Source organism: Tursiops truncatus, chromosome 20, assembly GCF_011762595.2.
Source record: "Tursiops truncatus isolate mTurTru1 chromosome 20, mTurTru1.mat.Y, whole genome shotgun sequence".
NCBI lineage: Eukaryota > Metazoa > Chordata > Mammalia > Artiodactyla > Delphinidae > Tursiops > Tursiops truncatus.
Genome location: NC_047053.1, coordinates 11,554,027 through 11,579,143, shown reverse-complemented (window position 1 = coordinate 11,579,143; position 25,117 = coordinate 11,554,027). Strand labels below are relative to the sequence as shown.

The 25,117-nt window shown below is 56.4% G+C and overlaps 1 protein-coding gene across 4 annotated transcripts in view; it reads right to left on the bottom strand.

Annotated features, from left to right (window-relative positions):
- Positions 1 to 1,816: 1,816 nt before the first annotated feature.
- CAMKK1 (calcium/calmodulin dependent protein kinase kinase 1) overlaps positions 1,817 to 25,117 on the bottom strand; it is a 28,119-nt gene continuing 4,818 nt past the window's right edge. Inside the window, exons 1-16 of one of the 4 annotated variants that reach the window (XR_004523939.2) lie at positions 21,625 to 22,026; positions 20,678 to 20,725; positions 19,860 to 19,913; positions 19,259 to 19,310; positions 18,873 to 19,006; positions 18,391 to 18,427; positions 17,515 to 17,536; positions 16,179 to 16,267; positions 12,758 to 12,957; positions 10,859 to 10,912; positions 10,153 to 10,226; positions 8,422 to 8,509; positions 8,073 to 8,201; positions 5,910 to 6,013; positions 5,148 to 5,357; positions 1,817 to 3,776 (exon numbers count right to left, since the gene is read on the bottom strand). Coding sequence is in view for 2 of the 4 variants with exons in the window: in XM_033847980.2 (XP_033703871.1) it covers positions 3,704 to 3,776; positions 5,910 to 6,013; positions 8,073 to 8,201; positions 8,422 to 8,509; positions 10,153 to 10,226; positions 10,859 to 10,912; positions 12,758 to 12,957; positions 16,179 to 16,267; positions 17,515 to 17,536; positions 18,391 to 18,427; positions 18,873 to 19,006; positions 19,259 to 19,310; positions 19,860 to 19,913; positions 20,678 to 20,725; positions 21,625 to 22,026; positions 22,142 to 22,174 (1,593 nt within the window). In the remaining 2 variants the exon portion in view is untranslated. Of the gene's footprint in view, positions 3,777 to 5,147; positions 5,358 to 5,909; positions 6,014 to 8,072; positions 8,202 to 8,421; positions 8,510 to 10,152; positions 10,227 to 10,858; positions 10,913 to 12,757; positions 12,958 to 16,178; positions 16,268 to 17,514; positions 17,537 to 18,390; positions 18,428 to 18,872; positions 19,007 to 19,258; positions 19,311 to 19,859; positions 19,914 to 20,677; positions 20,726 to 21,624; positions 22,027 to 22,141; positions 22,265 to 25,117 lie in introns of those variants that run through there. The other 3 variants (XR_012328589.1, XM_033847980.2, XM_033847981.2) reach the window with 3 other exon arrangements.

The window sequence follows — 25,117 nt, the reverse complement described above, 5'->3', positions numbered from 1 at the left end:
CTCCTGTGGGATCCGGAGCCCAGAGACATTCTCCGCGAGGAACCAGAACCTCCCAGGGCAAACCTCAGACTGCCCCGAGCCTTCAGCTGGACACCCTGGCCTGGGCTCAGCTCCCCCGTGGTTAGGCCTGGGGGCGCAACCTCCATCTCCCATCTTCCCAGGTGTCCTTCCCCGTACACTGGGCTCTCGGGCCTTCCCAGCCGCTGACGTGGGAACCCGGGTGGGGCTGTGGGCAGGAGGCCTGGGCTCTGGCCTGGCTCTTCCCTAACTCGCTGTGTGACTCCGAGCCTCAGTTTCCCTACCTTAGCGTGCCACGTAGAGTGGCTGTCCTCGTGGCGAAATGACATCGTGGTCCTATTCGAAGCTCCTGTGCGTGACAATCTGTACTGTCAAACCCAGGCACGAGGTTTGGTGACCAACACCTGGGATGAACCAACCTGAGGATCTTTCCCGACTGCAGAATAGGCCTTGGAGGGTGGGGCCGACACTGATGAACGGAGGCAGGGGTGGGGGATAGCCGTGTCTGGGAGGAGTGGGTGAGTGAGTCTGAAGAGCCGTGGGGAGCAAGAAGTGGCTGGAGGGAGGGTGGGTGGGGCATGGGTCAGGAGAGCGTCCGGGGAGGCCCGGGAGGCTAATGGCAATGGCCTCAAACCCCAGGCTGAGCACTGAGAGGGGTGGGCGTGGTCCGGTGGGTGCCCAAAGACCACTCTGGCAGCTTGTAAGAGGATGGATTGGAGCACTGAGGACCAAGCCAGAGACCAGTAAGGAAGCGAGAGGTGGTGGGTCCAAAATTGAGGGACAGCGAGGGTCGGGAGGGAGTGGCGTTTGGGGAACTTCTGCCTGGCGGCCAGGACCCCCTCCCACAGAGGGCTTGGTGTAGCCCTCATGGGACCTTTGCAGGACGACCAGGAAACAGGCAGCAGCAGCTTTGGTCTCCATTTCTCAGATAGAAAAACTGATCACCATGATGGGCAGCCTCTGGCTTGATCTCCTTCCGGCTGGTCTCCAGTAGCACCTGGTGAGGAGCTCTGCAGATGAGCAAATGCCAGTCATGCAGGACGTGTTGAGCTTCGGGTCTCTAAGGCTGGCTTCAGGCAGCCCCAGAGGCAGAAAGTTCTTTGGGTTGCTTTTTAAGGGTCTCACTTGCTGAGTACTTACTATGTACCAAGCACTAGGTCAGATGCTTGGCACAAATGCCTCATTTAACCTCACAAGAACCCCATGAGGAGGGGCCGATATTGTCTGCATCGTACCAACAAGGAAGCTGAGACTCCTCTGATGACCTGCAAAGGGCACACAGCTATTACATGGCAAAGCTGGGATTCAAGATGAAGGCTATCTGACTTCAAAGATGACTTTTCTTATCATGGCCATGGAGAAGCCTCCTACGAGCAGGGAGCTGCCGGGTCCAAACAGTACCAGTGCCCAAGGCTAAGGGGGCACTGGGAGGACACTGGCCTGTATCACAGGGACTCCTGTGAGATTTCACTTGGGACTTCTGCCCCATGAGGAGTAGCAGTGGCTCCCAAGGACCAGACCCTGGCCTCCCTGGGCCCCTGTAAAACAGGCAGGATGCCCTGACGGGCCACGCACTGGCTCCCAAACACCCTGTTCTTCCCAAGGAGGGGCCACAAGACCTACCCAGGAGACTGAGCCACATCCTGGACTGTAGCCCCTCCCCCTCCAAATCAACCCTCCCTCCCTCCCTCTCCCACCCCCAGAGCTCCTCCACTATTGCCCTACTCAGACCCCTGCAGAAAAGTTAGCAAAGCCACACCCAGATGCAGAAAAGGTACATATACCAAGCTTTGGGGGGTTGTTTTGTTTTAACTCAGGAAAGGGCTTTTATTATTTTTAACTCACTTCCTAGGAAGTTAATTTTTAAAACACTCTTATGGAGTCTGTCCATCCCTTGTGCTACATTCAGAAACAATAATGCCAGTCCAAACCCTCAGTGATGGGGTGAGCGTGGGCAATGAAGCCGGGCCCACCTTGGAGCTCTGCGAGGGGGGAGCGTGTCCCTGAAACCCCTACCCTCCAAGGCCCCAGCACAGAGATGCTCAGGGAAAACCTGCTGATCCGGGAATGGCCTCCCATGAACTCTATAAAAAGTGTTCTTAAGAACAGTACCGAATTATTGTTTAAGCCCTGGGTTACAATGCCTTACTGCAGAGGAGCAGGGAGAAATGTGGACCCGGTGACAACTGGCCGCGTTCTGCTCAGAGCCTTAAATAAACATAGACACTATATTACAGATGCACGTGCTGGTGCAAGACATGCTGTGTGCAGCAGATGGGCACGCACGGGCGTGCGTGCATGGAGAGGCGATGTACACCCACAGGCACAGACACACGCGGGATGCAGCCTTCCTCCAGCCCCACCTCCTTCCCTTCCGAACAGAGTTCTCCTGCAACAGGAGCCCTGTGAGGGTGACTGAAATCCCTTGTCTGGCCCATGTCTTCAGGGCAGGTATGTGAGTCCTGCTTCATTTTCCTTTGGGGGTCAGTCTCTTCAGCATTTGGTCAGTCAAGGCCAAGCCAGCAAGCCAGGCACTGATCCCAGAGAGAAGTCGGCTCCAGCTCTGAGCAGGTGGGATGACAACTGTTCTGGGGTGAGCCGGCGACAGAAGGCCCACCTCTCCGTGGCCACCTGCCAGCGCACACACCCCACCAGGGTTCCAGCTCTAGCGAGGCCTCCAACCTGGGCACTTGGTCCTTCATCATTGGAACGCGAGGGCAGCTTCCAGGACCAGATGGGGAGGCCGGTGCTGGATCGCAGACTGGATTTCAGTTACTCCAGCATCTGCAAGGTCACAGCCCTGTGAGTCCAGGGCCCTCGGTCCATGTCAGCCCTGGTATCTCTGGCAGCCAGGGCTCTGGGGAGCCACGGGGGGAGGGAGGGAGGCGGGCAGGGAAGGCTGGTGTTCCTGGTTCGGGCCTCTGCTCAAAGCCTCACTCAGCCCATCCTCCAGAGTGCGAAACACAATCCGGGAAGGCCAGTCCAATCCACTTGGCTGCCAAGTGATGGTGGGTACGCTGGGAACCACCCAAAGCTGGAGGAGAGCTCGATACGTGTTCCCAGGCAGAGCTTTGCACCTACCTCCCCCATCAAGTTACCAAAAAAAAGATAACGAAAGAGGAACCTGGATTCTCCAATACCGGCCCCCCGCCCCCGTGAGGCCCAGGAACGCCCACCAAGGGCTCAGAGCCTCCACGTCAGTGTTCTCAGTAGACGAGAGCTCTGGCAGCGCCCCCCTGAGGAGGGCAGGGTGCACCCCTCCTTGTGCAGGTGGCGGCTGAGCCACGCCCACCCGGCCTCTGCAGTGGTAGCAAACGAGGCTTCCTCCTGTCATCTTGGTTTCCTGCCTCCTGCCCCTGGGCCTTGCCAACCAGCTGGTGAGGTTTCTAAGGCACCACGGGCACCCAGCTTCCCCAAAGAATGGGTCCCGCCAGGGAGAGTCAGGACGAAACAAAAGGCTTTGTGGGAGCCCTACCCCCCCCAAACCCCAGGTGACACACATTCTGATCCTGTCCCTGGACACGCACTTGTGGAGGTCATGCAGCACGACAGGGGAGGAGGGCCGGGAGAGGGGCCACAGTCCCCAGCCCCCTGCCCGCAGGGGCGGCTGTTGGCATGAGGGCCGTGGGCCTTTGGAGGCGCAGGATGAGCGTGCTGCCGGGCGGCCCTGGGCGCATGCAGGGGCTCAGGACGCAGCCTCATCTTCTTGGACGCCGGGGAGCTCCGGGCTTTTGCCTCCTTCACCACACCCATCCTTCCTGTTCAGGGGACACCAGAGGCAGAGGGACCTCAGGGGTCAGAACATCGCATGCACGAGGACACTCACACACACTCACAGGCATTTATATCCACACCTCTCAAATCCCCCCTCACCTCCTTTCTAAGCTCATCTCAGTCTCACTCTCCTGCATTGTGGTCCCTTGCTGGTTTCCTCACCCCTAGTCTCAGCCCACAGCCCTCCGGGGCTCCCTACTGCCTGGAGACCAAGTCTAGATTTCCCAGCCAGGCTTCCGGAGCCTCTCCAGATCTGACCTTCCTGAGCTGACTTCCCTGCACCCTCAAGGACCAGCCGGGTCACAGGCCTTCTAGGTTGGCCTAGATCAGCCCCCATGGTCCTGGGTCGAAGGGCTTTGGTTTTGCATTTTCTTTTCTTTGTTCACAGGACAGATTCTACCTATCGGTCTCAGGATTCTGTCACATATTCAGTAGATTCCTGTATCTGCTTTTTTCCCCTAAGACCTTTTTTTTTAAAACATGATCAATGAGTGGATTTTGATACCTTTAAAAAGGATCAATCTCATTTAAATCTACTGTAGAGTTTCAACAATTATCCCGAAGCATAAAAAACAGAGACAATCAAGGACAAATGTTGGGACTCTGACGAGGTAAAACCTGCTTTTCAAAATTAAACTTGAGTCACAGAACTATAGAATGTTATAGCTGGGAAGTGTTAAGCCCAATCCCTTCACAGTCCAGATGAAGGAACTGACCTGTCTCCCCATTAACATGTCCATGAAAGGACGATTGCCTTGCTCAGGTGTACTCTTCATGCCCAGCCCTGTGCCCTGCGTGGATGCGTCCCTGGCCTGTGACTGGCCCGAACCACCACTAGGGGGCGCCCAGTCACAGACACTGAGCTGGAGACCAGACGTCCAGGTTTGCGCCTCATGGTCCTAGTTCTGCCTGTTGTCCCCGGCATAGTTAGTAATAGCTTCCTCTTTCGCTCTCAAGAGTGGCTCCATTTGGACGCAGAATATGTGGTCCCCTACACTATGCCCAATTCCAGCATCGCAGCCTGCAGATCTAAAAGAGCCCAGGGAACCCCTTCCCTAGGACTGGCCACCTCACAGAAGAGACAGGGAACAGGAAGTAAGCTTTGGACAGTCGAGGCCTCTCCCAGGCCCCAGAGCTCACCCCACTTAGGCCAGGGAGTCTGTCAAGAGGAGGGCAAGAGGTTGGTACGTGGACCTCCCTGGGTGCAAGCAACCTCTGGCAGGGAGCAGACACCAGCTTGTCCACTATGATGGGACCCCGTACGTCTGAAGAGGGTGGTCTCACACAGACGAAACCCACATCTGGGCCCCCGGACAGCACAAGTGAAACTGCTCCTTCCCCAGAGGCCGACATACCTGGACGGCAGCCGCCGCTCACCTCCCAGGGGAGCACATCTCCTCCGCAGAGCGGGCTGGCTGGCACAGCCCCTCTGTCCCGCAGCTCCCTTCGCAGGCTAGAGGAAGGCGACCCAAGTCCCAGGACCACATTCTGGTCCAGGACCCCCTTACTGTTTTCTCTCTGCAGGTCTGTGCGCAAACTCCAGCAGGCCTTTTCAGCATCCCAGACTTTTATTTCAGTGGAAGAAGGTGGAAACGCTGAGGGCAAGGCTCACGGAGGTCTGGGGAACTGCTTTTCTGCCCTCCCCCAGGAGGTGGCGAATGTACCTGCCGGGCTCTGAGGCGGGAGCCAGCAGCCCTGGGGGTTCCTCTTCCCTGGCCCAGCATCGTCGTCACCAGTCTGCCTGTCCTTACTCGCTGAACAAGCATTTACGAAGTGCTGACTGGGTGCACGGCCTCGGCAATGGCCGGATGTATAGCACAGGCCACTCAGGAAGGCAGCTGACCCACCCCACCCCCGGACCAGGAAGAGTCAGCAGAAGTGTCCCTCCCTCCACACACAAACCAACCTTCTACAAAGAGGTCTGCCTGTAAACCTCGACTAGGCTGCCGTGGGCTGAGAACAGAGGTGCAGACAGGGCCCTGCTCTGAGGCCTGGCCGACTCCCCAGGCTCCGGGCTCAGCCTGCACAGCCTGGTGACGCTGAGAGTGAGGGGAGGGGTGCCAGTCCTCACCCCACCGCAGGGAGCACCCTGCAGGCCTCAGCCCACCAGTACTTACGACAATAAGCTTCCCGGGGCAGACATGGATCGCTCTTCCCTCCGCGCCTGGGGCTCAAACGGGTTCCCAAAGGAACGCTTTCTCAGCATGGACTTAACCAGGATCTGGGGAAGACACATCAGCGTGAGGAACACAGGCCCCCGGGTTCCCAGACGCACTGGCAGCCTCCACCCTGACTCCCGGACGGGGAGGCTGCTGGGTGGGCCCTGCTGAAGCTCCCTTTCCTTGGGCAGAGCAAGGAAGCACATCCCAAGCAGAAGAAATGGCAAGAGCACGGAGGGGAGCTGGTTGAGGGTGAATTCTGGGAACGGCGAGGAGCCCGGTGCATCTGGTGCGTGGCGGGCACAGAGGCCAGGAGCAGACCAGGAAGGGTCTGGAATGCGAGGCTGAGGGCATGGGGAGTGCAATTAGGAAATGCCTTCTGGCTACACAGGAAGGATGGAGTCGAGAAGAGGCTGTCCCAGGGGCCAGAGAGGAGCTGCGCAGTGGCCTGGGGGGATGCCAGGAGGGGACAGGCTGCTGTGCTCTAGCTCTCTGACTGTCCCTCCTCCCGCTACAAGGACAGCTCCATCCTCCTGCCCACACGCACACAAATTCTCACACACCAGCATAGCATCGGGGCGCCTTTACTTCTTCCCTCCTTCCTTCTTCCTTCCAACAGAAAGTATTTATTGAGCGCCTACATATGCCAGACACTATTCGAGGCACGGGGACCACAACGAGACAAAAATTCTTGCCCTCATAGAGTTTATATTCTAGTTGCATGGACAGGCAATAATTAAGACAGATCAGTAGAATGTATGTTAGTTAGTGGTAAGGGCTCAGGAGGAAAAAATAAAACAAGGAAGGGGGATAAGGTATGACAAAGAGGAGGTTGGAATTTTCAATAAGGGGCTGGGAAGGTTCACTCACTTCTCACTGAGAAGGTGACGGTGGAGTGAAGACCTGGAGGGATGAGGAAGCGGCCCTGTGGACATCTGGGCCAGAGGACCCCAGGCGGAGGGAAGGGATGTTCAAAGGCACTGGGGCGGCAGCTTCCGTGGCATGTGGTTGGAGTGAATGGAGGGAGGAGAGGAGGTGGGCAGGGGAAATGGGGGCAGGCAGGCCGTGCAGGGTCTGCCAGGCAGTCAGGTGTGTGGCTCTTACTCTGAGCAACACGGAGGCCTGAGTGAGCAGGGTCTGAGCTGAGAAGGGACATGACCGGGTCCCTGGACCACCCTGGCTGCTGAGTTGGGTGTTAACTGTAGTGGGGGCAAGGGTGGAGGACGGGCAGGGGGACAACCTGGGAGGCGAGTCCAGTGGTTTAGAAAAGAGAGTATGGTGGTTAAGACCAGGGAAGTGGCAGTAGGGACCCTATGGGAGCTGACAATTCCAGGGACCCCATACAGCCCTGGAGCTCTGTAGAGCACAGGATTTTAGCCCGCTGGCCCTACGGGACCCAGTAGGGAGGCATGAAGTGCACAGGCCAGGCCCCATGCCAGGCACGGGCCCCAGCTCGCTCTCCCGGCCTTGTGCTCACCCCGACTCACTGTGAAACCTCAGCGCAGGGCAAGCCATGGCTCTCAGTGTCCCCCCACAAAAAAAACCAGATGGCCATGAGGGGCTACGTTAATAACTCCCAACTGTTAACGTGGGAGCTGTCCAGAGGAGGATGCGAACAGCTGAAACACGAGAGGAAAGCGGAGGGAGCACATGGGTGGTGTCTGCCTGACACGCGGGGGCCCCGGGACCACGTCTCCAAATCAAAGGCATGCTAGGCCTTTTCCCTCTCACGTCCTTGGCACCTAGGCCAGTGCCTGGAAGATAGCAGAAGCTCAATAAACGTTAGGAAGGAAGAAAGGGAGGGAGGGAAGGAGGGAGGAAGGAAGGAAGGAAATGCTTCTCCAGTCGTGGTGAGTGTGGACACTCAGTGAGGGCAGTATATTTAAACCATTCGCTCTCCTCACCACACCTCCTGGTCTCCCCACCACGAGGCTGAATAATGTGACCTTGTTCCTGTGGGCCTCTAGCGGAACAGTGGCCTCAAGGGCCCAGCATCGGGGCTGGCCAACCAGGAAGCCCTCTGCCCCCCACAGGGCCCAGCACAGAGCTAGTCTCAGGCGGCAGCCATGCCCACCCCCCAGGCCCTCCCAGGAGTCGGTGCCTCCCCCCCCATCCTCTTACCACTGTGGTCCAGCTGGGGATGAGCCTGACTGAGTTCTTCACCTCCTCCTCCGTCACCTCTACCACGGTGCAATGCTCCTCCTCCGAGGGAAGGGGTTCCTCCCCATTCTTGGTCACCCAGGGATGCGACTGCAGAGCAGAGGGCAGGGAGGGTCAGGGCCACAGGCGACAGACATCGGCAAGCGAGGGACCTAGGCGTCCCACCCGCAGTCGCCTTGAGGGTCCAAAGCCCAAAAACCCCAAACCCCAACCCAATACACAGATGTCCCCAGTGTAAGGCTCCCCAGAAGGGCAAACTGAGGCCTGTTTTCTGTGGCCCAGCCCAGCCCAGCACCTCTGGTTCCCCAACCTTGATGTCTGGCACCCCAATTCTTGTTTCAGGGTTCTTGTCTAGCATCTTCAGGATTAAGTCCTTGAGCTCTTCGCTGACCCTTGGCCTAAAGAAGGGGAAGGAAGGAGACGAGGGAGAGACAGCTGATGGTCCTTTGCTTCCCACCTCTGCATTCCACCCTGCTCCAGGCTTCCCTGATCAGTGCACACCAGGGCAGAGACACCGCCGACCCCCCTTCTCAGAGAGCAGGAGGGACACCCCCAAAGGCACCAGGGTGGAAGGAGAGAGCTCCAGAACAAGCGTATGGATACCCTTCTCCCCTGAGTACGAAGTAAAGCATTCTCCCTCAGGGGGCAGAGGTCACAGACATAAACGGGGTCCCATGGGTGCTGGACACCCCCTGGGAGGCAGAGGTGGCAAGGATAATGCGAGAAGAGCCGCTTTATGGGACCCCCAAGAGGCCTTCGCCCCCACTCACCATCTTATCTTCTCCTCCGCCTGGGAGGCGGCCAGGGAAGATACCCATTTGACAGAGGAGGAAACCGAGGCTCACCGCCACCCAGAAGAGGGAGGGCAGGGGTGAGACTCAGGGGGAGGAGAGCAGGACTCAGCCCCGCATCAGCTTCGACTGTCTCTGCTTAAACTTCAGGCTTCGTTGCTACTTAAATTATTGGGAGAAGGAACCTACTCTCAGGGCTATGACCTTGGCTCCCTCTGCTGTCCTAGATACTTAATCCCTGGGGGTGGGGGGGGGGGCGGAAAGGCTGGGAGACAAGCAGTCACGTGAAAGGGGAGGAAGCCACTGCTGTAGGGATGGTGGCAGGGAGCGGGGAGCTGGCGGCAGGTGAACAGGTGGGGGGACCCAGGGGTCTTTGAATGCCCGGGCCAGGGCGTGCCTCTTCCTGTGGGCTTTGGGAAGCCTTGGAAAAACTTTCAGCAGGCGGCGTGGTGAGATCTGTTGCGCTTCATCAGGGTCACTCTGGCCTGACTGCAGTAGCTGGACAAGGCAGAGGCCTGAACTAGGCAGGGGGTGCCGTTGGCAACAGAACCGGGAGAAATGTAAGAGGTGGACTGAGCACGGCTTGGGGCCAAACAGGAAGTGGGTGCGAGGGGCAGGGACCCCGAGGACAACTCCCAGGGTGGTTTCTGACCTGGGCACTCTGCGCAGATGGTAAAAGGGCCCTGAAAAGTGAGGCGCTAGGGGACTCAGGCTGGCTGCCATGGTAGCTGGCATCATAATCGGGAGAACCGTGGATGGGTGGGGAGGCCTCTCCAAACAGTCCTTCTGGGCTCAGAGACCTCAGTCACAAAGGAAGGGGCAAGGGGGAGGGAGTGGCTTCAAATCCCAGACCCACTGAGCCTCCACTTTTCCATCTGTGAAACGGGGGAGTGCACTGGCATCATGAAGCCCCCCCACCCGTGTGGAGAAGGTGGAGGTTCCCCGCGGGTGCAGGATCTGCATGGGGTTGATGTCACTGACCTCCTGGAGGCCTTCAGTGAAGAAGCAGGATGAATGTGTGACCTGAGGTCATCCCTACCCCACTCCCAGCCTCAGAGTTCCCATCTGTTCAATGAGATCCAACCCAGATGTCTGAGACCCCGCTCATATGTCCCTCCATTTGCTCCCAGGGAACAGCACCCCAACCTCCAGATCTGCAGGCTGGGGTGGGGCCCGGAAAGGACAAAAGCTCTGCTAAAACCCAGACACGCCTCCCTGGGGGTGGGCGGGGCCCGTGGTGGACAACTCACTCCTCCGGGAACACGATGGCCTCATTCTTGATCTTGCGGTGCAGGGCCAGGATGAAATCATCGATGAATGGGCACTGCGGTGGGGAGAGACAAAGGATGCGGCGCCCAGCACCTCAGCTCGCTGGGGGCAGCTCCGGGCTCCTCGTGAGCTGGGGGGGACCTCGTCTAACTTGTGCAGGTCCTAGCCCACAGGAGATGCTCAACAAACGTGGACTGAACGAATGAGTGCATGACAACCACTCGCAGCAAGGCCTGCACTGCCAGGGCCTGAAGTTTGGGAACATGTTCCCTGAGATTCCCCCCTGTGCCTCAGCACGGTCCCTGGAGTGGGAGCGCGTGCGGACGGGGATCTCGGCACGTCAAGGTTGGGTGTCCGGCCTGACTTAGAGCAGAGGTCAAGGACAATTTGTTGAATGAATGAATGAGTGAGTGAATATGTGAATGAATGAATGGCACCATCTACACCTCCCTTGGGATGTCTGCTGTCCCAGGACTCCTGCACATGAATCCATCCCCCCAAGGGGACAAGAGGAGAACAGAAAAGTCCCTTTTCCTTCCGTCTTCTCTGAGCTGGGTGGGCTCTTTCAAAAGTCACTTTACTTAAGGACACAAAGGCAGGGCCTGCATCTGTCATGCATCCTGACCCATGGTGCCCAGCCCATGGTGCCAGGGCTGCCCCACCTCTGCCAGCCCACCCAGCACTCACCTTCCCGTAGACAAAGCAGTACAGCGTGATCCCTGTGGCCCACACGTCCAAGGCCTAGAAAGAAACAGCTCATATCAGTCCCCCAAAAGGAACTGACACCCCTTGGTCACCCAGCTTCAGTGGGCCATGGGAGAGGGCAAGTGGGGAACCTCCTTCCTCAGTCATGTATTCACTCAACAAACACTCCCAGGCCCCTGTTCCATGCTGGACCCTGTGCTGAGCACTGCGGACACAGGGACAGCCAGACCAGGGCCCTTGCTGTCAAGGGTTTCCAAGTCTCCTTGGAATGGGCCCAAACCAGACATGTTTCCAACTCAACAGGTACAAAACCCCCTTCATCTACAGGGTCGCATTTGCTGTACGCACGACACAGACGCACCCCAGAAACGACAGTATATGTTGAACTTGTACTCGCTAAACCAGCTCTGGCTTCGAGAAGTCATCCCTCTTCCTGATGATACACTGGAAAAGCCACCATCCACCTTCTTTCTGACACCAGAACAGCCCCTGGCCCTCAGCTACCTCCACAGCCCCTTGGGGCTTCCCTGCACCCTTGAATGTGCCCTCTCTCTACAAGGTCCTCCTCTGGAACCCCACCTCCTCTCCTGGTATCCACTTTCTCTCTTAGGTGAATGATTCTCAAATCTCTGCCTACGTATTCCTGCCACGGATGCCTCATCTGAATCCGATCAGGGAACACCAGACAAATGCAAACTGACATCATTCTACAAAATAACAGGCCTGTTCTCTTCAAAAATGTCAAGGTCAAGCCACTTTTCCAGATTAAAGGACCCCAAAGAGATGTGACAAGTGAATGCAGTGACTGACCCTGAATCAGATCCCAGACCAGAAAAAGAAAAGGCATTAAACGACAGTATGGGGACAACCGATGAAATCTGAACAAGGTCGATTAGATAACAGTCTTTTATCGATGATAAATGTCCTAACTTTGATAACTGTACTGAGGTTATGTAAGAGAATGTCCTTGTTCTCAGAAAATACCTCCAGAAGTATTTAGTGATAAAGGGGCATAATGTCTCCAACTTCTATAAATATACGGAGAGACAGTGAAAAGGTAAATGGGACAAAATGTCAATAATTGGTGAATCTGAATAAAAGATATAGGGGAGTTTTTTGTATTATTCTTGCAATTTTTCTGTAAATTTGGAATTATATCAAAATTAAAAGTTAAAAAAAAAAAATCTCTGTCTACAGCCGTCTCCCGAGCTCCACACTCACACACGTGTCCAAGTGCCTCTCGACCATTTCCTCCACGGCAGAACCACAGTGGGGCAGCCAGTACTTCACAGGGTAGAGCAGGATGTGCCGGGGGACACACAGAACCACAGTCCCTGCTCAGAAACCTTTGCCACTGCCTCTGTCACTTAGGACAAAGCCCAGACCCTTAGGACTTCCAGACCCTTTAAACTCTGTCCAAGCCCCGCTGTGCCCCTCAGTTCCCTTGTATGTTCTCTGGGCTCAAATTCTCCCCATTCTTCAAGGCCTAGTTCAAAGGCTGGCATATCCAAGAAGTCAGGGGAAGCTCTGATGTCCCCCTAGACACGAGCTCTCCTGCCCTTGCACCATGACCAGAAGGGCAGGGAGCTGGGCCATCCAGGCTCCGTGTGTTCCACAGCCCAGCCCAGAACTCAGCACAGAGCAGCTGGCGGGAAGTATCTGCAGGGAAGACTTGGGGCCGTTTTGCTGGAGGACGAGAGGAGGCCCAAGTTCGGCGAGTTTGTCGGACTCCAGAAGGAGGCAAACATGACGGAGGGGACCATGTTCGGTCCCTCCTGAGACATGAGGACCCTGGCACCCTCAGGTTGGAAATGGGACCCCGTGGCACGTACCCCCACCCCTCCACCTGAACCCCAACCCAGCCCGGGTCCTGGGAGCCACCTTCCCACTGAAGCTCTGGCCGGACTCGGAAATGGCCTCGGGGGCCATGAACGCTGGGGTCCCGGCCGTGCTGGACAGCCGAGCGTCGTTCCCCTCAAACTGGTTGCTGACGCCAAAGTCGGCGATCTTCACGTGCCCGTCGTCCCCCAGGAGCAGGTTGGATGGCTTGATGTCCCTGTGGATGATCTTCTGGTAGTGCACTGCAGAGAGAGGCAGCTCGAGCGCTGGGCTGGGGCCCTGCCGCCCAGACCCCCCACCTGCTCTTGCCTGGCCATGGAGGCTGCCTCAAACTCCAGGAGAGAAGGAGCGGGGACTTCCTGTCCCCTGCACACATTCATCTCTTGAGGATCTAGGGCCCCCTGCTCAGCTATGCAGTGAAGACACTAACCTAGGCTGTTAGTAACAGAGCCGGGACTGGACTCTTAGGAATCTTTGGACCCCAAGACCAGTGCTCTCTCCATGGCAATCAAGGCATCTGCCACTGAGGGTGGACGGCAGAGGAAACTGGGGGAAGGGGTCCTCCGTAGGCCATCCCTGGCCCTCCCATGTGAGTGTTGTCTACAGGCTTGAAGCCCATCAAAATCTTTCCCCAGTTCCATCCCCCGCACCCAGCCTGTCACAGCTGTCCCTGTTCCTCGGACTGAGGGTGGGATTGTGGGGTATCCTGAAGAGGTATCACCTCAGCCCTAGGGACTCTGGGCTGATGAGGTTTTGGAGAGGGAGGGCACCCCAGGCCTTGGGACTGCCGGGATAAACGTGGCCGGGGTAAGGGTCGGCCCTCTCTAGTAGGCTGGGCGCCCACCCTGCTTCCTGGGTCCAGCACTGCCGGGAAGAGACGGGCAGCTCAGGCTGAGATGACCAGCAATGTCCCAGCAGAGAAAACGCACTGACCTCATCCCACAGCCATCCACTTATGGGCTCCCTGCTCAACAAATACGTTCCCCTGGACCAACAGACGCCAGGGTGTTGGAGAGGAGGGAATGGAATGGGAAGGAGGGAAGGAGAGGGGGAAGGAGAAGGAGAGGAAGGCTGGGGGCAGAGGGAGTGAACATCATATATTAATAAGAATAACAACAGGACCCATGGCCCTATAGCGACTGCCTCCTATGTGCCAGGTACACACAAAGCATGTGACACACACCCGTCAGAACACAGACGCTCAGGAGGCTGTGTACTGGACCATGGAAAGTGGGCTCAGATTCTTATCACAAACCCTGGCATCGCCCTTGAACTCCCAGCTCTTTATCCACATGGATATCCCACAGACATCTCAACATACACCTCAGTATTTGTCAATCACATATTTAATTGAGAACTTGATTTCTCTTGTCTGCAACCCCCGCCCCGCCTAAACACATGCACATACACCATCACCAAACAAACAGAACAGAAAAGCTCTGCTCCTCTTCTAGTCTTTCCCATTTAGTTAATGGCCATATTATCAGCTGCTCAGGCCAAAAGCCTCAACTCCTCTCTCCTTCAGACCCCACATCCAATGCATCAGCAAGTTCTATGGACTGGACCTCTGAGATGTATTCCAGATGCGACTGCTTCTCCTACCTGCATGGCTGCACTTGCCCCGTCTGTAAGAATCAGGCCTGAGCCTCCCCGACCACAGGGCCTTCCCCGGGCAGCCTCAGCTCTCCCTTCTGGGGGCCAGAATCACAAAGCGGGTCTTCAGCACCGGGTGCCACCATTTGTCTGCCTGTCCAGTCCCTGCTGCTGACCAGTTCACTCCAGAAAGCCCTTCATCATGGTTAGTTGGGTCCTGATGAGGCTTTACCCCCCAAGAGCCAGATGGGATTAGCTTGTTTTTTCTGTTTTTTGTTTTTTTTTTTTGCAAGGAGAGAGGATGGGAGACAACAGGCCCGGGACAAGAAGTGGGTGGAAGCCAAGCTGGTACGGGGTTGTGTCTGCTGCCGACCACACCAGGGTGAAGTGCCCCCCTTCTCACACCTCTAGGCCCTTGTTAGGGACTTTCTGCAAAGCCCTTCCCTCTCTGTGCCTCAGTTTCCCCATAGGTTCAAAGACATCATTAAAATGAAGGCACTGGAGTGCCTCAGATGAGATAAAGACATTCACTGCAGGTCAAACCTCAGCTGGTCCTCACTGTTCCCCTAGGGAGAGAATATGCTTCTGATAAACCAAGCTGAGATTGCAGAGGGATGGCCTGTGCCCCACTCCCCAAACCAGGCCAGAACCCTAGGTGCCTGCGGGCCCTCTTCTCCCCATGACCAGTTAGTCACCCACTGCTGCCCACCTCACCTCGTTCACATTTGCTCCCCGCTGCCGCTGCCCTAATCCAGGCCTCACCATCTGTCAGTTGGGCTGTAGAACCAGCCTCCTCCCTGACCAGCTGGTGGCCTCTTGTCCTCCATCCAGCCACCATACGCTGCCAGACAGAGCTTTCCAAGACACAAATCCTGTCACTCCCCTCCCCTGCTCAAAGCCCTCAGGGGCTCACAAGGCTGACAGGATAAAGTCATGAAAGTCCTCTATGGAGGCATTCCCAGCCCTCGAGGTGCAGCCTGGACAGTGTTTACAGCATCGTCTTTCCCTATCCCTGGCTCCCAGGTTGGACTTAACCAAATTGAACTTCTTCCCAGTCTCAAATAGTACTCCCCTCCGTGCCGCTGTCATGCAGTTCTCTCCGCCTGGTGTACTCCCTCCCACCATGCCTCAAACTAGCCAACGAACTCCTACTCATCTTTCAGGACCCTACTCATAAGTGGCCTCCTCCAGGAAGCCACCCCTGGTCCCTTAGTGCTCTGACAGCCCCTGTGCCTCCCCAGCCTTGGCAGGCACTGCTTAGGTTCCCGTCCCTCCCACTAGGCTGCGAGATCCTTGAGATCACTTCTGGGTAGTTGGCATCTACACGCCCCCAGCTGGCACTTAGTAGGTACTCGTAAATGGATAAATGAATGAATAAATGAATTCCACAGATAGAGGCTAAACGAACATTCTCCCTTCTGAGCTCTCATCACCTTAGGGCCCCTCACAGTAAACGGACTCTGCTACCACCCACTGGCCCCATACCAGGACAGACTCCTCCTCGAGCCGCTGGACATAAATTCCTTCCCACAGCTCTTGAGGCCCAGTGGAGAGGCTAAGCTTGGCTAAGAATTCAGCGGAGGTGAGATACACGCTGAACGTCCGAGGCGCTGGCCGACGCGGTGACGACCAGGCGCCGAGAAGGACCTGGCGCATGCCCAGTGAAGTCTGCCGCCACCCTACCTGTTCAGGAAGTTTCGGCCCCGCCCACAGGCCCATTTCCCCACCCCCAACTAAAGATGATTGGTAGATCAGCACTGACTGACAGGAACTGCTCAGAGTCTGCTCAGCCTGGGCTCCGTCTCCTCTTGTGTCCTCTCCACTCCCCCCGGGTCTCCAGCCTCAGAGGGGCAGGCAGCCCCTTACTCACAGTACTCAAGACCCAGGATGATGTCCCTCAGGTAGAGACGAGCTTGCTCCTCGGGGAAGGGCTTGTCGCAGGGCACTTCCATGACCGGCCTATGGGGAGGGCGGGGAGGAGGGATGTTTCGCCGGAATCAGGATGAGTAAAGGCAGATGTCAGGTGGAGGCGAACAGGGACTGGGCCGTACAGACCCCTCAGGACCTTTTGGGAGCCCTCTATGCTCGAACGTGTCCCTAAAACCCCAGATAGTAGCTTCTTCTCCCATATAATGAAAATTTGAAAACACGCATAGACGCAAATATCCCTTTTCAATCACTACAATTTCAAATTAGCTTTATCTTAATTTCTGATTGGCTTGGTATTCCTTCTTCTAAGTACTTAATTATCTATAATCAAACAGTTGTGAAGATGCCATTTAGGGCAGTGTTTTCAAACTGTAGGTCCAGGACCAAGAAGGTCATGAAATCAATTTAGTGGATGCCTACTGCTTTTTTTTTTTTTTTTTCCTAATGAAGTAGAATATATCAGAGTATATCACATGTAATACATTGTTTTATAAAACTTTGGTTTCAATTACAGATATGGATGGCAATGTAAAACTTGTGTTTCTTACTTTGAATGGAGGTCAAAAATGCTGAAAGCCCCTGAGTCTTAAAAGGACATCACTCCCTGCCCCTTCCCCAAACTGGTCTTTAGGTAGCCTCCCAGGCAGAGAGACAAGTCACAGCCTGTATTCAGGCCTTGGCAGTGAGGGCCCCCAGTCCACCCAGCCCCGTGCCCTTTACTGCATGTCTGCCGTTCTTCACATACCCTGAGAAGGTCAGACAAGGCAAACATGAGTTACAACCCTAGATTTCATCAGTGACTTGCTGTGTGACTTTGGGCAAGCCACTTACCCTCTCTGAACCTCAGCTTCCCTTCTTGTAAATGGGAGTGAATGGCATCCCAGCCACCCAACTCACAAACTTGTAAAGCTGAAAGAACTCTTTGTGATTTGAATACAGATGAGAGTTGAGTTCCATCTCTATACTTTTGCTGGAGAAATATTCCTTTCTTCTCTCTCTTCTCCATCAAAATCTTCTTTCCAGTTCTTCAAGTCCTGGCTCAAAACCCACCCCCTCTTCCTGAGGCCTCCCTGGCTATTCCAGTCTCACTGACCCCACCGGCCTTCAAAGAATCATCCTCTTGGTCTCTCGTTCTGCCCCCACTCCCCAACCCAGACCACAGCTCCCTAAGGACAGAGGCTGGACCTCTTTTTTTTGCTAGAGTAGCTGACCCCAGGACTAGGGATACAGGGAAGGAAAGGAAGACTTGACCTGCCTGATCGGGATGGGGAACTCACCCCTTTCTCAGGAGGTCAAACACTGAAAGAAAAGAGAAGAAAAGAAGAGTAGGTAAGGTGCAGCCAGGCTGAAAAAAACAGCCGATGCCAAGGTTCCTCCCTGTTCTGGAGGGTGGGAGAGGGGGCAGGCATCCAGGCGTACTTGAGGGAGGGATAGGACAGGGGTCCCAGGGTATCAGAGGAAGTAAATGAGCGTGGGTCGACTACGGACCTGCCTCACTAGATTCCCAGGTGCCGAGTGAGGACCATCCACATGGACCCCTTTTATAGGGGGGAAATGGAACCTCAGAGAAGGGGCAGGAATTTTCCTACAGGTCATAGCAGATAGGCAGGTAGGAGAGGGAGTGGAGGCTAAAGACTTGGCCTCTGATTCCTAAGCCAGTGTTCCTTCTGGCCATTCCCTGAGAGCTGCTAAGCCCAGCCCTGAATCGGGCACTTAAGTAATAACAACAGCATACTATTACTGATAATAGCTAATGTGTCTTGTACATAATAACTCATTTTCTTCTCACATCAACAGTAGGAGGTAGATACCATTATTATCCCCATTTTACAGGTGAGGAAACTGAGGCACAGAGTTATCAGATAGGGTCTGGGAATCCACATCACATAGCCTACTTCCTGTATCTATCTGATCTACCATCTCTCCGATCAGTGGAGTGGGGGCTTGGGAATAGTTGTTGAATCTAACTGGATATTCTGAGCCTGGCTCAGCAGGGCTGGGCAAGAGAATCTGGGCCTTGAGAACATGTGTTTCCTCCCTGCCCCCAGGAGGTCAGTGCGTTGCACACAGCCCATCTAAACGTCAGGTGTGTCTCCGGGGAGCACTCAGACCCACCGGGGTAAGCTGCTTTGGGGATGAGCTGGGTCACTCACCCAAATAGAGATTGTCCTCAGCTGGGTCATCCAGGACCTGGTGAGAGGGAGCACACATGAGGGTGAGTCTTGGGGAGTTATGGGGTGGGCATCCCAGGCTGTCTCGTCCTCACCAGCCCTAGGACCCCTAGTGTGCTCCACAGCCACCCTGGACGATGCAGCAGGAACTCTGCAGGCACCAGGCAGATGAGGCCTCAGGAATCACTGGCCCCGACCTGGGTTCACCACAGGGCACCCAGCCCCTCTTCCCCTCCTGCCATGATGGGGGCTCACTTCTTGCCTCTGGGGCAGCTCGTCCGCCCTCCATGATAACTTGAGAACATCCCAGACCAGCCTGAGCTGACCCCAGAAGCCTCCCGGCAGTCCCCACCCCAATTCTGGCCCTGCCCTTGGCATACGTCCCTCAGCGGGATCGCTGGGTCCGTGCCAAGTGCCCCCTGCACCAGAGGCTACTCCACATGCCTCACTGGCTCACCACCTACCTCGATCAGCTTGACCACATTCACGTGGTCCAGCTTCTTCAGGATGGCGATCTCCTGGTACACCCGCTCCAGGGGCAGCAGCTGCTTGGCTGGTCCTGCCTGGGCAGCCTGGGACCCTCTAGGGGGAGGGCGACCTGTGACCAGGAAGGGGAGTCCAGCCAGTCGCAGAAGGCTGGGCCTCACCATGGCCCTGCGACCAGCCTCAAGCAAGAATCTTGCAAGACCATGGCCTTGGCCTCAAACCCCCAAGCACAGTCCCACCACCAGGCCTTTGCTCATTTTCTCCCTGTCTACCCCCAGTCCTAACCAAAACTAGCCTCCGAGGTCTCCTCCTCCTCTACCCCCAGGCCAGGAGCTCCCAAGCCCAGGACCAGACAGATACGTACGTGGAAAGCCATACTGCTTCAGTAACTTCTTCTTGGAAAGAACTTTCATTGCCTGAGGAGGGAGGGGCAGACATGTCACTTGTGTGAAGCCACCAGGGGTTAGAACAGGCTGGTTACATATGGACTGAGGTCCAGAAAGGCACATGAGCATCTGTCACTGGCACTGAGGATATGGACTGGCTGCAGTTATGCTGGGTTAGGAGGGAGCCATATCTGAACCTAGGCCTCACCCCTCTTCCTCCCAACAAGCCTTTCTAGAGCTCTCCCCTTAGAGGCATCCAGCCTCTGCTTGCATATCCCCAGGGTCAAGAAGCTCATTCCCGAGAATTCCCTGGTGGTCCAGTGGTTAAGAATCTGCCTTCCGATGCAGGGGACGTGGGTTCGATCCCTGGTCAGAGAACTAAGATTCCACATGCCGCGGGGCAATGAAGCCCACGCGCCACAACTAAAGAGCCTGCATGCAGCAACTAGAGGGAGCTCACTCTGTTCACAGGCAGCCTTGTCCTCTGTCTTAGCATAGCCTCTGCCCACCCTCCCAGCCTCCTAGGGCCCAGCTTGGAGGGGCCCTAGACTCACATAGTGAGTCTATCCCCAGACTCACATAGTGCCTGTCTTCACTTTCGTTGTAGGCCAGCCTCACCACGCCGTAGGCACCCTGCAGATAGGCACAGGTCAGCCCCCACTGGACAGGACAGCCTCCCCCAGGACTAGCCCAGGAGAAGGGGAGCCTGAACAGCTCCAGCCCCCTCCCCCCGCTTCCCATCTCCACCCCTGCCACCAGTGGGCATAAATTTCAGGCGGGCAGGGAGAGGGCTCCTATGCCCTGGTCACTGCCCCTGCTGGGCTCAACACAGCTCTATGCCTTCCCCAGTCCCTTCCATCAAAAACTCTGGGGAGGGGACTTCCCTGGTGGCGCAGTGGTTAAGAATCCCCCTGCCAATGCAGGGGACACAGGTTCGAGCCCTGGTCTGGGAAGATCCCACGTGCCATGGAGCAACTAAGCCCGTGCGCCACAACTACTGAGCCTGTGCTCTAGAGCCCGTGTTCCACATTAAGAGAAACCACCGCAATGAGAAGCCCGCGCACCACGACGAAGAGTAGCCCCCGCTCACCGCAACTAGAGAAAGCCCGCGCACAGCAACGAAGACCCAACACAGCCAAAAACAAATAAATAAATAAATTTATATTAAAAAAAAAACCTCTGGGGAGTCAGGAATCAGGAGTCATCGCCCACCCCCCACGCCAGGTGTTTCCTATAGAGGACAAAACTTTCCTCACTTCCAGGCTAGGACCTTCTTGGCCCAGCCTCACATTCCCAGAGGAGGAGAGGGGATTTTGCCAAGCAGAGGATCTGGACAGGCTGCCTCTGCAAATCCCCCAGACAAGTTCCCACTGCTCCTGGCCTGCCCCCAGGCCTACCTTGCCAATCTCACTCTGCAGCTTGTACTGGTTCAGCTGCACACAGTCCTGGTGGGGGAAAGAGAGAGGATATCAGGTAAAGCTTGATCCAGAAGCAGCACTGCTCCCACTCCAGGAGCACGTCCAGGGCCCCATCCTGGCCCCAGGCCCCTTGCTCCCAGACCCTGGGTCTCACCCACCTTTCAAGTTTACATAGGCAAGTGAGATAGTGCCAATGCCAAAAGTGAAGCCGAAAGTGACAAGACTTGGAGAATGTTTGAAAACATGAATGGTGAAGCATGCCTATGCTTTGCTCCCTAGGAAGTGGTGGAAAAATGCACTGATTCCTACCTGGATGCTGGGGGCTGGGAGACCCTGATGGGAGAAACCCATGAGCAAGTATTTCCAGAAGCAGCTGAATGAGGAGACTGCATGGACAAGAAAGATGAGGAGAGCCTTGGGGACAGGAGACCAGAGCCCTGGCTCAGGCGTGAAACGCTCAGCTTCTGAAGCCTGGAGATTGCTCAGTACTTGGGTTCCCTTTCAGATCTAAGTGGCAAGGACGGAGCCCAGAGGCTGGAAGCCTGCTGGCAGCTCCTGAGTCAGAGCAGACTCTAAGAGGCAGGATTAGAGGTGGAAGGTTCAAGCTGGGGAAGACTTGGGGGACAGGAGGACGCACTGTCTATCTTCAAATCTCTAAGAGGACTTCTTGGGGGAATAAGGGAGGGACCTATTTCCTAGGCCTGGACTGGGGGTGGGAATGGTGAGACTTACAGGAGGCAGCAACTGGCTCAGATGAAGCTCCCCTGGGTGGGAAGAGACCATGTAGTGAGGTAGTGAGCTCCTCAGCTCTGGGGGTATGCAAACCAAAGGCTAGACAGCTGTGTGGCAGGGATAGGAACAGCAAAGGGTCTTCACTGAGGACTACTGAAAAGCTCGTGGGCACCCCCTAGCTCTGCCCCACCAACCTCTGCGTCCGAGATGGCCACATGGTGGGACTCGATGGTGGGCCTGCGCCATGCCCGTGGGGAGATGTGGCTGGCAGGCCCTGTGGCGTAAGGTGCAGCCTGGGCCTCCAGGCAGCTCCCCGCTGGCCGCTCCTGCAGGGAGAACTTCCTAGCCGAGAGGCTGGGCCGGGCAGCGGGGCATCTTGAAGTACCGCCGGGGATCACGGAGGCAGCTCTGGCCCGTGGTGAAGGGTCCACACAGTTCCTGGTGGGCTCTGGGCTGCCATCCGTCTCCTCCAAGTGGGCCACATCCATGGCTGCCACTCGCTCCACCAACTCTGCCCGAGGGTCCTGGCAGCAGACCGCCGGGCCCCCCTCCATTGCCACCGTCAGCGGGTTCCCCTGTGCAGCCTTATTGGGAACCTGAGAAAAGAGGGCAGAGAAGCCTTCAATCCCGGCCACAGAGCAAGGAGGTCAGATTTCCAGGCCCTTCTCCCATCGTAGCCACAAACTGTGAGTCCCACCTCCGTGTCTTTACCTGGCCTGTTCCCTCTGCCTGGGTTGCCAGCATCCAAACTCAAGTCTCCCTACTAACTAAAGGAATTCCAGGAACTCATCTGGCTCTGCTGCACACCAGCCCTCTGGACCTCAGTGTCCGCATCTGTGAAACAGGCACAGTCACATCAGCCTTCCTGGCTTCACAGGGAAGCAGGGAGAATCTGATACTCTGGAGTCAGGACAGACAGACATGGGCAGAACACTGGAGGCCCAGCAGTACTGGGAGAAACAGAGCCCCAGGTCAGCTCAGGCCCCCATCCAGCAGACAGCGCAGTGACTCACAGCCCCACCCCCTGACAACAGAGCATTCCAATGCTGCTGCTGTGGCCGCCTGGAAGCTGATCCAGGCCCCCCTCCACCCCTCACTGCCTCCAGGAAGACTTCCCTGGGTCTCCAGCCTCTCCCACCCATCTCACTTCCTCCAGGAGGACTTCTCTGGGTCTCCAGCCTCTCCCACCCATCTCACTTCCTCCAAGAGACCCTCCAGGGCTACAGGGCAAGTCTCCCATTCCTCTCTTCCCTGCCCTAGCAGAGCCGGCAACCCAGGACAGGGTCCATTAGAGGAGGAGGCTGCTACTTTGGTGACTGTGAAGAGAGACTTCACTGCACTTATTTCTCCTGGTTTTTCCTTCCAGTTTATTCATGTGGCTAAAATGTTCCCCACATCTGTTCAGGCTGAGATGCTCCCCCTGGCCTGGCCTTATATCCACACTGGCCCTATTGCAGTCTGAGCCTCCAGGCCAAGGACTAACTCCAGCTTGAAGCCCGAACCAACCTCCAACCTCCAGCCCCAGACCTCACACTCAACTACAGCTCTGGGCTGAACCCTGACCCAGGGCTGAACCCTGATACTCAGGCTGGGACTCCATTTCTGCCCCAGGCTGAGCACTGGCCCCACCCCACTCGATGCCCCTCCCCTTTCCTGGACCAGACTCAGCATCTTCTCAGGAAAAGGAAGTAAATGGACTCCTGACCCTCTGCCCTTCCTGTTTGGCGGTAACTTGTGCCGTCACCACACAACAATTTTGAGAACGTGGTCTCCGTTACACTCCTTATTCCCCCATCACCTTGCTTTGACAGATGTCAAGGAGGCGGGGTTCACTGGAGTCCACTGGCCACAGAGGAGCCTGGGCTGGGTTCCAGTCCTGCCGGCCAACCTGCTGTGGGCCCTAGGCAGCTCCTTCCTGACTCTGAGCCTCAGTCTCCCCATCTGTACCACAGATGCAGGACCTTCCCAGATTCCTAAGGCCACAGCAAAACTTGGAGATGGATTGTGGGTAAGGGTGTGGTCCAGACCCCCTGTGCCTGGCACACAGTGTATTGTATGAGTAGAAGCCTGGTGGAGCTGATGTTGGCATGCAGAAAGGAAGGGAGAAGGGAATTTAGACTGGCAACAGGAAAAGACATGGACGCTGGACCTAAAGGAGTGAGGGGAGTGGGGGTTGGTGAGGCTAGAGCATCAGGGAGGCCTCCCTGGAGAAGGTGAGAGTGGCAAGTAGGAGTAGAACATCGGGGAGGACTCTCTGAAGTAGGTGAGGAAGGGAGTAGGGCTGGAGCATCATGGAGGCCTCCTTGGAGGAGGTGGAATGGAATTAGAGCATCAGGGAGGCTTTGGGAACCAGATGGTTGCAGGAAGGAAGAAGCCAAGGCTAAAGGGAGCCCTACAAGCCTGGCCCACCCTGTAGGTGGCTCACCCTGCCGCCCCTCCCCCTCACTCTGTAGGCCCTTTTTCTCCCACCAGAATATAAACTCCACAGGTTAGGGCTCTTGTCTGCCTCGTCTCCATAAGATTACTGGCATCAGCAGCAGTGCCTGGCACAGAGAAACAGTAAATATTTTTTGAATGAACGAGTAGTTGCCATAGTGATCATTACAGTCCTGGCCCCATTAGACAGCTGGAACAGCAGAGAGGGGGAAGGAGACCCCAGGGAGCCTAAGGCAAGCCCATGGCAGGGAACAAATGGCAGTGTGCGGACCTCCTGTCCTCTTGTCCACAGCAGTGACCGAGGGGACTGAGAGTCACCCCAGGCAGAGGCCACAGGCTGCCCTAGCCCATCAAGTTTGCATAGGATTTCCCTGAGGCTGTTACCCCAGCCACAGGCCATCCTCCTTCAACTCTCTTTCCCTCTTTTCTCAGATTGGGAAAGTAGGGCTCAGCAAGGTCACACAGCAGGTCAGGGCAGAGCCTTCCTGCTCCAGTTTGGGGCCCTGTTACCTGGTTGAGGACCCAGGCTCTGAAGCCAGGCTGCCAGGCTACGCTCCTTCCTGGCCATGTGCCCATGGGCAGGTGACTGCACTCCGTGCCTGGGTTTTCCCCATCTGCAGAATGAGGTTAACAGCAGTATCACCCGCCCGCGGGGCTGTGAAAAGGAGTGAACACCCTTCCCGGGCTCAGAACCAGGCCTGCCACTGACGAAGCCCCGTAAAACGGAGTTGTGCTGCCGTTGTTGTGATTGCCTGGGACACGTGGTGGCCCAGATGGATGCGCGGGAGGCACAAGGCAGCTGTGAGGGCTGACGTCAGGCCCTCCGCCCTCCCTCCCGCCTGGATCAAATTCAGGTGACTAAGCACGTCTGTGCAGGAGGCGCCCTGGGGAGGCCCCAGGTTCCTGCCTCGTGTCCAGGAGACAGGGCCGTGTGTCCGCGTGAGAGAGTACGTGTAAGCAGGGCTGTAGGCTCGGGATGACAGTGTGTGTGTGTGTGTGGGGCCGGGGGCAGTGGAACGCACACAGGAGGGCATCTGCACGGAAACAAGACTCTATGGGTGTGGTCTATACTTGTGGATAAGTGTGTTCATGTGCATTGTGTGCCTTTAGGTCTTTGCGTATGTGTGCCCCAGAATGGGGGGTGGGGCCTGCGCCCCTCGGGGCCATAGCAATGTGATCCCACAGCATCAAGTCTGAACTTCCCACATGGTCAACAGTCTACCAGCCTGGGGCTGCCTGCTGGGCTGGGCT